General features: G+C 59.6%; 1 protein-coding gene across 1 annotated transcript; it reads left to right on the plus strand.

The window, feature by feature from the left end:
- TEKTL1 (tektin like 1) lies at nucleotides 1-10114 on the plus strand. Its single transcript, XM_056119651.1, has 8 exons — nucleotides 1-15; nucleotides 4343-4906; nucleotides 6249-6353; nucleotides 8235-8433; nucleotides 8736-8902; nucleotides 8998-9093; nucleotides 9172-9285; nucleotides 9893-10114. Exons 1-8 carry the CDS (start codon nucleotides 1-3, stop codon nucleotides 10112-10114), a joined length of 1482 nt encoding a protein of 493 aa, XP_055975626.1.
- The last annotated feature ends 668 nt before the right edge of the window (nucleotides 10115-10782 follow it).

Below are 10782 nucleotides of genomic sequence, written 5' to 3' on the forward strand. Positions count from 1 at the left end.
ATGACTGTCCTGGTTGTGGGGTGTGGGCTGAGCCAGAAGAGCCTGAGTGGGAAGAATCAGGCTAATTCCTCGGTGGGACAAGTTCCCTATTAATTAATTAGGGCAGAGCTGGCCTGCGGCACCCACACCATCCCCAGAGTCATTAAGGCAGAGGGGTGTCTCATTACGAACAGGCAGCTTCCCCGTCATCCCCAGGCCCCGAAGGATGGGGACAGGCGGAAGGAAGGAAAGCAAGTCCCCTCCTGTAACCTGTGCTAAGTGGCCTGACCGACCAGCTGTGAATTTTAGGGAAGAAAAGAGGCCTGAGGAGGGGTGGGGTGACTCCCTGCTCCCCATCTTGTCCTTGTCTGCAGTCGCAAGTGGTGGAGAGGCCAGAGGCAGACTCCAACCAGGATGGAGGGAGGAGGTCAGCTTCTCCTGGGGGAGGGAGTAGCCAGTGGTCAGTGCTGCTGCATGTTCCAGGAGAGGACACAGCACCATGAGTGAGCACATCTGTCAGGGTCGTGGGGCTTTTCCGGCCTTGCATAGTAAACTGTATCACTGGGTACCTTAGCACACCATGTCCTCTCCATGAAAGGGGGCATTTAAATGAATGAGAACATCTCCCAAGATGGTGGCTGCTAGACATTTGTGAATGTGCTGAAGTGTGGGACAGCCCAGTCTCAGGACAACATACCTTGTCCCTGACCCTCTGACAAAAGTGCAGCCCCAGAGCATGGGACAGACTACAGTGAGAAGGATGCCCGAGCCCCTTAGGGCCCCCTGAGCACAGAGCCAGGAGTCAGCCCTGAGCCCTGCTGGGTGTGGACTCAAGACAAAATGAAAAAACACACACAATCGCTCCATGCTGAGGCCATGTCAAAGGTTTCTGCACTCTGGGCAAGGAGAAAACCTAAATGCATCAAAACAAGACTTTAAACACACACAATGTTATTCTCTGATCACATTACACAGAAAATGAATTTGAAAATTATGGCCTGGGCTTCAGGTGTTGCAGTTCATGCCCACCGCACGTGAGGAATTGAGTCTGAAGTTGATGCTGCCTGCTGGCCCACAGCACACTGGGCCCGAGCACACAAGCGTCAGGTGTGCACTGTGGTGCTGAGTAAAAATCGCTGGGAACAGTATTTGAAGGGTAAGAAAGAATGCAAAAGCAAGGCACGACACTTGAGCACCACCAGGTGTACTCCCCAAATCAAATCTGGAGAGGACGTATATAAAATTAATCATTACAACATTGAAAATAAGGGGCTGGAACAATAGCCCAGCGGGTAGGGCGTTTGCCTTGCACACGGCCGACCCGGGTTCAATTCCCAGCATCCCATGTGGTCCCCTGAGCACTGCCAGGAGTAGTTCCTGAGTGCAAAGCCAGGAGTAATCCCTGTGTATCGCCGGGTGTGACCCAAAAAAGCAAAAAAAAAAAAAAAAAAAAAAAAAAAAAAAACTTTGAAAATAAAAACAAGAAATGAAAAGTCATGGGTTATCCAGACGCAAAAGCTGGGGGTGAGGCCTCCCAGGACTGGACAGGACAAGCATAGCAGGGGTCGGGGCAGGTCACAATGGGATGGACAATGAAGTTCAGGATGAAGCCGGATGCGGGCAGCCCTCATGCCTCCCTGGGAACAGAAAGGAGGTGGGGGCCGGGACGGAGGGAGGAAGGAAGGAGTTTGAGTGAGGAGACAGCGCTAGAGGTGTTCAACCAGCTGGGCTAGGTGATCTGAATTGGTGACACAGTCCCTGACACTGGGTACCACCAGTGCCGTGTGTGCCTGCGTCCTGCTCACTGTGGGCCACCAGGGTCACTCCTGACTGTCATCAGGGCTCAGGGAATGGTAAGGCTAGAAACCCTGCCATGTTCTGATCCCTGTCCACAAACTCTCGTCCACACAGCCCTGGGTTGGGCTCTCTCCCTGCCTCCCCAGCCAATGGGAGAGGCTGTCCCCAGAGTGGCAGGGTCACCCGACAGCAGCCAACAGTGTGAGGACGAGCCAGACTCGGGGCTCCACAGCCGAGCCCCCGGAGAGGAGAGGAATGAACCATGGACTGAGCATGGCCCCAGCTGCAACAAAGCCCTGAGTTCCCTCGCCACCTCCTCCTCCGCTCCAGGGGCCACAACCACGGGTCCTTGACGACTGTCACCGCCTAGGCAGGGGCCAGGAAGAATCTCCCTGCTGCCACCGCTGGGGGCTTCCCAGGCCTCCCGACACCTCCCCAGCAAGGCGACCTCATTCTCAAAGACAAAACTGATTCTGGGTCACATCCCCCTGGAACAAGAGACAAACGGGTGTGCTTATCTCCAGGAGAAAGGGGGGCACCCAGCTAAAAGTAGAACTTGATGCCCCAGAAGGGGAGGCACGGGGGACCCTGAAAAGGGGTCTCTAGTAATGATCTCCAGATCTCAGTGTGAAGGGCATCTCCACAGGCACAGCAGAAATAAGGAGGGAGAGGGTTTGGGTGCCGGGAACCGCCTCCCAGCCCCGCAAGCAGCCTGTCCCCACACACCAGCCCGAAAGAATGTCAGTGACACTCAGAGCTGAGGTCACTCTACTTCCCCGTGGCCAGGGTCACCTACAGTGGGACGCTAGTCCTCTGGCAAGAGTGAGCCACCCCCCAGACTCGCCAGGGCAGGTGCTTCTCGGTCCCTCTTCCTCCTTGTCTGTAGCAGCCAAGTATGCGCGTGCACATGAAGTCACTCAGCTTCAGAGCGTGCCTTGTTGAGAGTTCCCCAGCCTCCACATAGTGTGTATATGAGACTGTCACCACAGGACAGTTTCTGTCCCAGCATATACAACAAATCTCTGGGAGACTGAGACTGGCCCCTGGCCATGCGGGCTGTCCAGACTCAGGTAGGGCCCCGCTTCTAAGAAAGCCCCCTCTGTCGGTCTTGACTGGCAGGGAAACCCTCTCCCTCAAGGGCCATTTGGGTAGGTACAGTGTCACTCACGCAACACACACAGACTTGCAGATGAGCAATGGAGACCAGGGCCAGACCACATGAACTCTCAATGGGCCAGAGATTCCTCACCTCTGTCTAGACTCTTGCCCAAAACATACCAGCAAAGCCAGAAACTGGATCTGAGTTTTGGAAGTCGATCTATGGGTCCAAGGAGGCTCGGAAGACTAAAAGGAAGAGAAGCGAGTAGAGCGAGCACAGGCAGTGGTGCAGGCGAATGTCAGTGCCCAGACAAAGGCGCACAGCAAGTGTGGGATGGTAGGTGTGACTATGACAAGGTAGGTGTGTTTGACAGTGTGGCTCTGCAGGAAAGAGTGGGTGTGTGGGAAAATGAATATGAATATGTAGGAAGGTGTGAGTGTGTGGGAAGGTTGTTGTGTGGGAAGGTGTGTTGTTTGGGTAGGTGTGGGTGTGTAAGGTGTGGGTGTGTGGGGCGGTGTGGTGTGCAGATAGTGTGGTGTGTGGGGAAGGTGTTGGTGTGCGGGGAAGGTGTGGTTGCGGGAAGGTGTGGTGTGCAGGGAAGGTGTGGGTGTGCGGGAAGCTGTGGTGAGCAGGAAAGCTGTGGTGTGCGGGAAGGTGTGGGTGTGTGGGAAGGTGTAGCGTGAGGGACGTTGTGGCGTCCAGGAAGGTGTAGCAAGCGGAAAGGTGTGGGCATGTGGGAAGGTGTGTTGTGTGGGAAGTTCTGGTGTGTGGGTAGGTGTGGGTGTGTAAGGTGTGGGTGTGTGGGAAGGCATGGTGTGTAGATAGGTGTGGTGTGTGGCGAAGATGTGGTGTGCAGGGAAGGTGTGGGTGTGTGGGAAGGTGTGGGTGTGCGGGAAGGTGTGGGTGTGTGGAAAGGCGTGGTGTGTAGATAGGTGTGGTATGTGGGGAAGGTGTCCGTGTGCGGGAAGGGGTGGTGTGCGGGAGGGTGTGGGTGTGCTGCGAAGATGTGGTGTGCGGGGTAGGTGTGGGTGTGCGGGAAGGTGTGGGTTGTGGGAGGTTGGGCGTGCGGGACGGTGTGGGTGTGTGGGAAGGTGTGGGTGTGTGGTACAACACTGGTCTGTGGTATGACACAGGCGTTGTGTCAGGGTGGGCGCCTGGACGCAGGCCCCGCCGGTGCTGGAGCGAGTCTCCTCCCCAGTCAGGCCTGCACCCCGGCAAAGCCCCGGCCTGGGCGCTGGGGCCGCCAGGGCTGCAGCGGGAGGGCGGCGGGAGAGCCGCGCCTGAGGAGCAGCCCGGCCCCTCCGAGGGGAGCGCGGGCGGAAGCAGCGCGCCGCGCCGGGGTTCGAGGAGCGCCCGGCCCGCCCCTCCCCGGAACCCCGCGGCGGCCTCGTTCTGTCGCCGTGGGAACGAAGCCGGCGCACTCGGTGGCGGCGTCGGAGGTGCCCTACGGGGGCGAGCATGCCCGAGCCGCCGGCCGCGCGCGACCAGGACATGTCCGTGGGGGCCCGCGAGTGGCGCGCGGCGGCGCAGGCCGCGGTGAGGAAGGCGGAGCAGCTGACGGAGCGCTGCGGGCAGGAGGCGGTGACCATGTGGCAGCCCGCGGACGGCGGTGGCGGCGCGCGGGACGCCGACGTGGCCCCCCACCTGTGGCGCGCCGCCTACATGCAGCCCTGGCGCTTCCGCGTGGAGCGGGCGCCGGGCGGCGCGCCCGTGGAGAGGCCGCCGCCGGGCGAGGGCGTGACGCTGTGGCGCAGCCGGATGAAGCCGCCCATGTGGCACGCGCGCCTGCCGCTGCCCCTGCACCGCGACGCGCGGGCGCTGCAGACGGCGCAGCTGGTGCACGCGCACGCGCGGGGGACGCGCCTCGTGGTGGCGCGCCTGGGCCGTGCCCTGCAGCAGGTGAACCGGCAGCTGCAGCGGCTGCTGCGCCAGCGCGAGGCCACCGGCCGCAGGCTCCGTGAGGTGCGCCAGGGCCTGCTGGTGAACCAGCAGAGCAGCAAGCTGCGGAGCCACCGGCCTGAGTCGGAGAAGGTGGGAGATGCTTCCTGCACAACCCCCCCCCACACGCACGCATACACATGCACACAAGCACACATGCACACACACGCATGCACACATGGACCCATACACATGCACACATGCACACACACGCATGCACACATGGACCCATATGCACACACGCACACACGCGTACATACACGTACATACACACGTGCACACATGCTCACGTGCACACATACACACAGGACACACATACTTACATGCACATATGCGCACACACATGCATACAAACATGCACACATGTATGCACACACACACACACACACAGACACACACAAAGAAACCAGGGACAGAGGAAGAGACTTAGCTTCTCGGTACTCATCCTGGAGAAAACCCTCCCCTCAGAGAGAACACACAGCCGAGCACACAGAAGCACGCCACCAGGACACACAGTGACCAAGGGCACTCCCAGCCCCAGGGAGACCACCCTCGGCTGTCTGATCCCATTCCCCGGGGAGATTTCTCCCAGTCCCCCAGCAAGTGAGAGGCAGACCAGTGAAAGTTTTCTGAAGGGGAAATGCCCACCACTTCCAATCTAGGCATGAGCTCATCCTCCCGGCCCCCTGCCAGGAGACCCCACTCTACTTGATTCCCAACTGAAGCCCTCCATCTCACACCGTCCCCCCACCCCAGGAAAGGAGGCAATGCCCTTGGGGTTCTCAACTCAGTGGAAACTCCACAAAATGTGTATTTAAAGAACCGAAGCCCAGCCTCAGCCTTGGCAAAAGCCAGGATTCATGGGGAGCGGGGACACCATTGGGGTCCTCTGGTTCACAGGCCCCCGCCCAGAGAAGGCCCAGCAGAAGACTCTCACCCTCCCCCAGCCCAGCAGGGGTGGTCTTGCAACTCCCTGGGAAGGGGAGAACCAGACAGCTCAGCTTCCGATAGCTGACCTCACAGTTCCCAGGACAAGAGCCCTCCAATTCTGACCAGAGGGGAAACATTACTAAGCACAGGGGACCCCAGCCCCAGAGAGTAAAACCGGCTTCCCCAAACAGCCCCTGCATGCAAACTAGCTACTGAACCCCCAACAGGAAAAGGGACAAAGAGCCCCCACTCTCCTCCCTGGAGATGAGAACCCCAGCTGAAGGCCACCCAGAGTACTAGCTCTCTCACAGTGAGATCCCAAAGGGAAAAACACCCCCAACTCTGACCTCCACGCCAGAATGCATGAGGTGGCACCCCCACAGTGAGGACGCCCCTTCCTCAGGCAGTGAGAGCCTCCTCCCAGGCCCTGCCAGGAGACCCCACTCTACTTGATTCCCAACTGAAAGGGAAACGCCTGCAAAGGTGACAGTCTCCTTGCTCCCAGATTCCTGACAAGGCAGACAGTGCCCTCACCTGGGAGAGGCAAGAGCTTCGGATCCTGAAGAGCAAGATGGAGAAAGACATGGACAAGTCTGAGACTCTGCTCAAGGTGGGTGCCAGAGCAACTAAAGGGCGGGGAAGGGCATCCCACTGTGGCAGCCCAGCCGCTCACACATGGCCTAACCTCAGTGCACTGGTCCCTCCCCCCTGCAAAATGCAAATGCCAGACTCTGAGCCAAGAATGGGGCCTCTTGTGTGAACCAGACCCTCTGGGGCTGAAGAACAGCATTGGTGGAAGGAAGTGGACTCTGGTGAAGGGTGTTGAAACAGCCTGAAACCCAATCGTGAACAACTTTGTGATTTTATTATGGAAGGAAGAAAGGGAGGGAGGGAGGGAGGGAGGGAGGGAGGGAGGGAGGGAGGGAAAAGGAGGAAGGAAGGAGGAAAAAAGGAAGGAAGGGAGGAAGGAAGGAAGAAAGGAAGGAAGGAAGGAAGGAAGGAAGGGGAAGGAAGGAAGGAAGGAAGGAAGGAAGGAAGGAAGGAAGGAAGGAAGGAAGGGGAAGAAGGAAGGAAGGAAGGAAGGAAGGAAGGAAGGAAAAGGAAGGAAGGAAGGAAGGAAAAGGAAGGAAGGAAGGAAGGAAGGAAGGAAGGAAGGAAAAGGAAGGAAGGAAGGAAGGAAGGAAGGAAGGAAGGAAAAGGAAGGAAGGAAGGAAGGAAGGAAGGAAAAGGAAGGAAGGAAAGAAGGAAGGAAGGAAGGAAGGAAAAGGAAGGAAGGAAGGAAGGAAGGAAGGAAGGAAAAGGAAGGAAGGAAGGAAGGAAGGAAGGAAAAGGAAGGAAAAGGAAGGAAGGAAGGAAGGAAGGAAGGAAGGAAGGAAGGAAGGAAAAGGAAGGAAGGAAGGAAGGAAGGAAGGAAGGAAGGAAGGAAAAGGAAGGAAGGAAGGAAGGAAGGAAGGAAGGAAGGAAGGAAGGAAGGAAGGAAGGAAGGAAGGTAGGTCCACTGGAAGGGGCCAGCAAGTAAGGCACTGAGCTCCCCTACTCAGAAGGGACTCCCCTACCAGCCAGGATGGACCCCTGAGCTCAGAATCAGGAGTAAGCCCTGAGTATCACAGGGTGGGCCCCAATATGACAAATGAAAGACAGTTCCCTGGAGGTCTCAGAACCTCCTTTCCTGGACCTGACCTCACAGTGTTGGATGGGCTCGGGTGAGAATGAGGGTCCAAGATCCCCACTCCCTGGGCAGGGGTCTCCGAGGTTGCCTGAGGGCTGCCCATAGCCACTAGAGCTATTGGGACCCCAAGGCAGATGTGGGGGCCTGAACCCTCAGGGCAGCAGAGGGTGGGGGGTAGCTACACCGGCCTGCACTTCAGATGGACAGCTGGACAGGAGCCAGCACCATGTGACTGAGCCATCAGACAGAGGCCCTGACCTCCCTGCTGCTCAGCCCAGACAGCAGCTGCGGATGGAGCGGGACGGGGTCCGGGTGTCCGTATGGCTGCAGCCAGCTGGGCAGGAGAGCCTCTGCTGCCCTAGGGAGCCTCTGGCCTGGCACAGGAAGCACTTCCTGCCCTACCCAGAGCTCCCCTCTCTGCTCCACCTGAGCCTGCCTCTATCCCAACTGCTCCCCTCTCCCCTCCTCTGCTCCCCTCTCTCCTCTCCCTCTCTCCTTTCCTCTCCCCTGCTCCCCTCTCTCCTCTCCTCCTCCCCTCCTCTGCTCCCCTCTCCCCTGCTCCCCTCTCTCCTCTCCCCTGTTCCCCTCTCTCCTTTGCCCTCTCCTCTCCCCTCCCCTGTTCCCCTCTCCCTTCTTCCCTCTCTCCATTCCCCTCTCCTCTCCCCTTCCCTCTCCCCTCTTCTCTCTCTCCTTTCCCCTCTCCTCTCCTCTCCCCTCTCCTGCTCCCCTCTCCCCTCTTCCCTCTCTCCTTTCCCCTCCCCTGCTCCCCTGTCTCTTCTCCCCTCCCCCTGCTCCCCTCTCTCCTCTGCTCCTTCCTCACAGGCCCTGGCCTCCTGCCGGGATGCCCTGATGTTCAACTATAAGGAGAGGCTCCAAGTGTTGGACCTCATAAACCAGCCCCTGGACAAGGCTCTGGAGCAGGCTTGCCGCCATTCCTGGCTGGACCTGACCCGCAACCCGACTCCAGACACCAAGGGCACGAGGACCCCACCTCCGGACCCCCTGGCTGCTTATACCCCAGGTAGGTCTTGCAGGAAGGAGCCCGTTGAGGGGTGCCCTGGATGTCATCGTGGACATGGGGCCTCAGCACCCCCCTCATTTAGGACTTCAGGGGGGTAATGAAGCTGGAAAAATATCTGAGAGAATAATTGGGGGGGGCGCAGAATCTAGTAATGAGCCAAAGCAGAGCCAACACCTGGCCAGCTGCTGCCCACGCTCTCCCCATGCCCTGGCCCTGCTCTGTCTCCCCACCACAGACAGGCCCATGAGGGCCCTGCAGACATGGGGGGTGAGCAGGCCTGCCGGTGCCGCCCTGTCCCCCAGAGTGTGCCACGCTGATGCAGGAGGCCAAGCGGCTGCTGGTGGAGTCCACGGACATCCTACAGGAGCTGGCGGCCAGCGAGGCCGCCGTCCATGCGCAGCAGCAGCAGATGTGTGACCACGTCTGTGCCACGCTGGCACAGAAAATGCGTGAGACAATGGAGCTGAAGGTGCTTGTCTGAGGGAGGGGGCAGGTGGGGGTCGGGGGAGGGGTCAGGAAGCAGGAGGTGATCGGAAACCTGGGGGATCGCCCTGGGGCTCCCAGGAGAGACTCACCATGGCCTATGGGCTGATGCGGGGCACGATCCATCGGTGCACCAAGTTCAACCACGAGATGTCCATCACCCACGGCCTCATCAAGGCAAGGCTGGGGCTGAGGTGCGGGGAGGGCCAGGCCTGGGGCGTGGGCCTCACTGGTCTCCATGCTGCTCCGCACTAGGGACCCATGACGAAGAATTATCTGGAGGTTCGAGAGAAGCTGGACAGACCCCTGGTGCGCGTTTACCAGAGACATGTGGGCACCCAACTCCCCGAGGCCCTGCGGCTGGCCCAGGTACACCAAGCGCTGCCCTGCCCCGCACAGCTGTTGGTCAGTTCTCTGGCAGGGCCCCTAGGAGGAGGCCCGGCCACACCTGTCTGATGCCCAGTCTGATCCCAGCTCCCTCCACCTCTGTGCCCCTCACCCCATGCCTGCAGGGTGTGGCCCCTCCCAGGAGTCTCGGGGAATCTCAGGAGCGCTGGAGCACGTCTGCCTTGCCCCTCCCAGGCTCCCACCTCTGCCCTGCCCAGACGCTGCTTCCTTTGCAGCACACCCAACCCTCCGTGGGCTGGTTCAGCCCTCCCTCACCAGGAGGCAATGCTTGTCTACACACATACAGGCACATGTGTATACATACATACATGCACACATGGGACCAGAGCAAAAGGACAGCAGGGAGGGCGCTTGCCTGGCACCCAGTCCATCTAGGTTGGCTCCCAGCACCCTCTGTGGGCTCCTGAGTACCACCAGGTGTGATTCCTGAGTGCAGAGCCCGGAGAAGTCCCTCAGCAGCGTCAGGTGTGACCCAAAAACAAACAAAACCCAAGCCAAAGACAACACGCGCACACACATGCATGAGTGCGCCGGCCTGCCGCTGTGCCACCCGCGTGCCCCTTCACAGGGCACTGACAAGCTGCAGCGCCACATCGCGCACATGGAGAAGAACCTGGAGGAGCTGCAGCAGATGCGCCAGAGCCTCGCACAGAGCCTCAACAGCAAGAAGATCGGGCAGGACGTGGACCACAAGGTGGTGCGACTGCGCCAGCGCCAGCGCTACCCAGGCGTGTGCACTGCGCAGGTGCGGCGCCCGGCCAGCGAACCGGACTTGGAGGCACGCTTGTAGCAGGCGTCGCCGTGCCTTCCCCCCACCCCCACCCCACCCACCCCCGCTTCCTGTGCCCTCCTCCTCCTCGCACCCGCCGGCGGGGCAATAATTAAAAATGACCGTAGCCGCCCAGCACTGGGCGCCTGGAGGAGCCTCCTTCCCGCGGCGCTTCACGGTGGAGCGAGGCAGCGAACTGAAGGTCCCCAGACGCTGGGCTGCAATCCCGGGTCCCGTCACGCCGGGGGGCCACTGGCCTTCTCCGATCTAGGGAATGGATGCACGGAGTGATAGCTCACTGTATAGGGCGTTTGCCTTGCATGTGACTGACCCAGGTTCCTGGCGGCCCAAATGGTCCCCCGAGCCCGCCGGGTGTGATCCCAAAGTGCAGAGCCAGGAGGAACCCCTGGCATCGCTGGGTGTGGCAGGAGAGGAGAGGGAAGGGGATGAAAGGGGGAAGAGGGAGGGACACTGGCAGCCCCCTTCTCAGAGCAGGTCCTGAGGAGGGAGGGCAATGTGCCTAAAGTACTCAGTGCCCTCTCCTCAGCTGAGGAAGCTGAAAAGAGTGCACTTAAGCAAGGTGCCAAGATCACAGCAGGAAGGTAGAAGGGCCGGGTGCCAATCCCAGACACCAGACACTGAAGAACTTGGGTTCACCTCTTAGGTGAACTTAGGATTCTCCAGGACTG

This window comes from Sorex fumeus, unplaced genomic scaffold (genome assembly GCF_029834395.1).
Source record: "Sorex fumeus unplaced genomic scaffold, SorFum_2.1 ptg000041l, whole genome shotgun sequence".
In the NCBI taxonomy this organism is placed as follows: domain Eukaryota; kingdom Metazoa; phylum Chordata; class Mammalia; order Eulipotyphla; family Soricidae; genus Sorex; species Sorex fumeus.

What these genes read in the sequence shown, in the direction of transcription:
- TEKTL1 (XM_056119651.1), top strand. An exon ending in CCTGGCTGCTTATACCCCAG is followed by an intron (nt 8,434 to 8,735) that starts GTAGGTCTTGCA and finishes CCTGTCCCCCAG; the next exon opens with AGTGTGCCACGCTGATGCAG. An exon ending in GTGAGACAATGGAGCTGAAG is followed by an intron (nt 8,903 to 8,997) that starts GTGCTTGTCTGA and finishes TGGGGCTCCCAG; the next exon opens with GAGAGACTCACCATGGCCTA.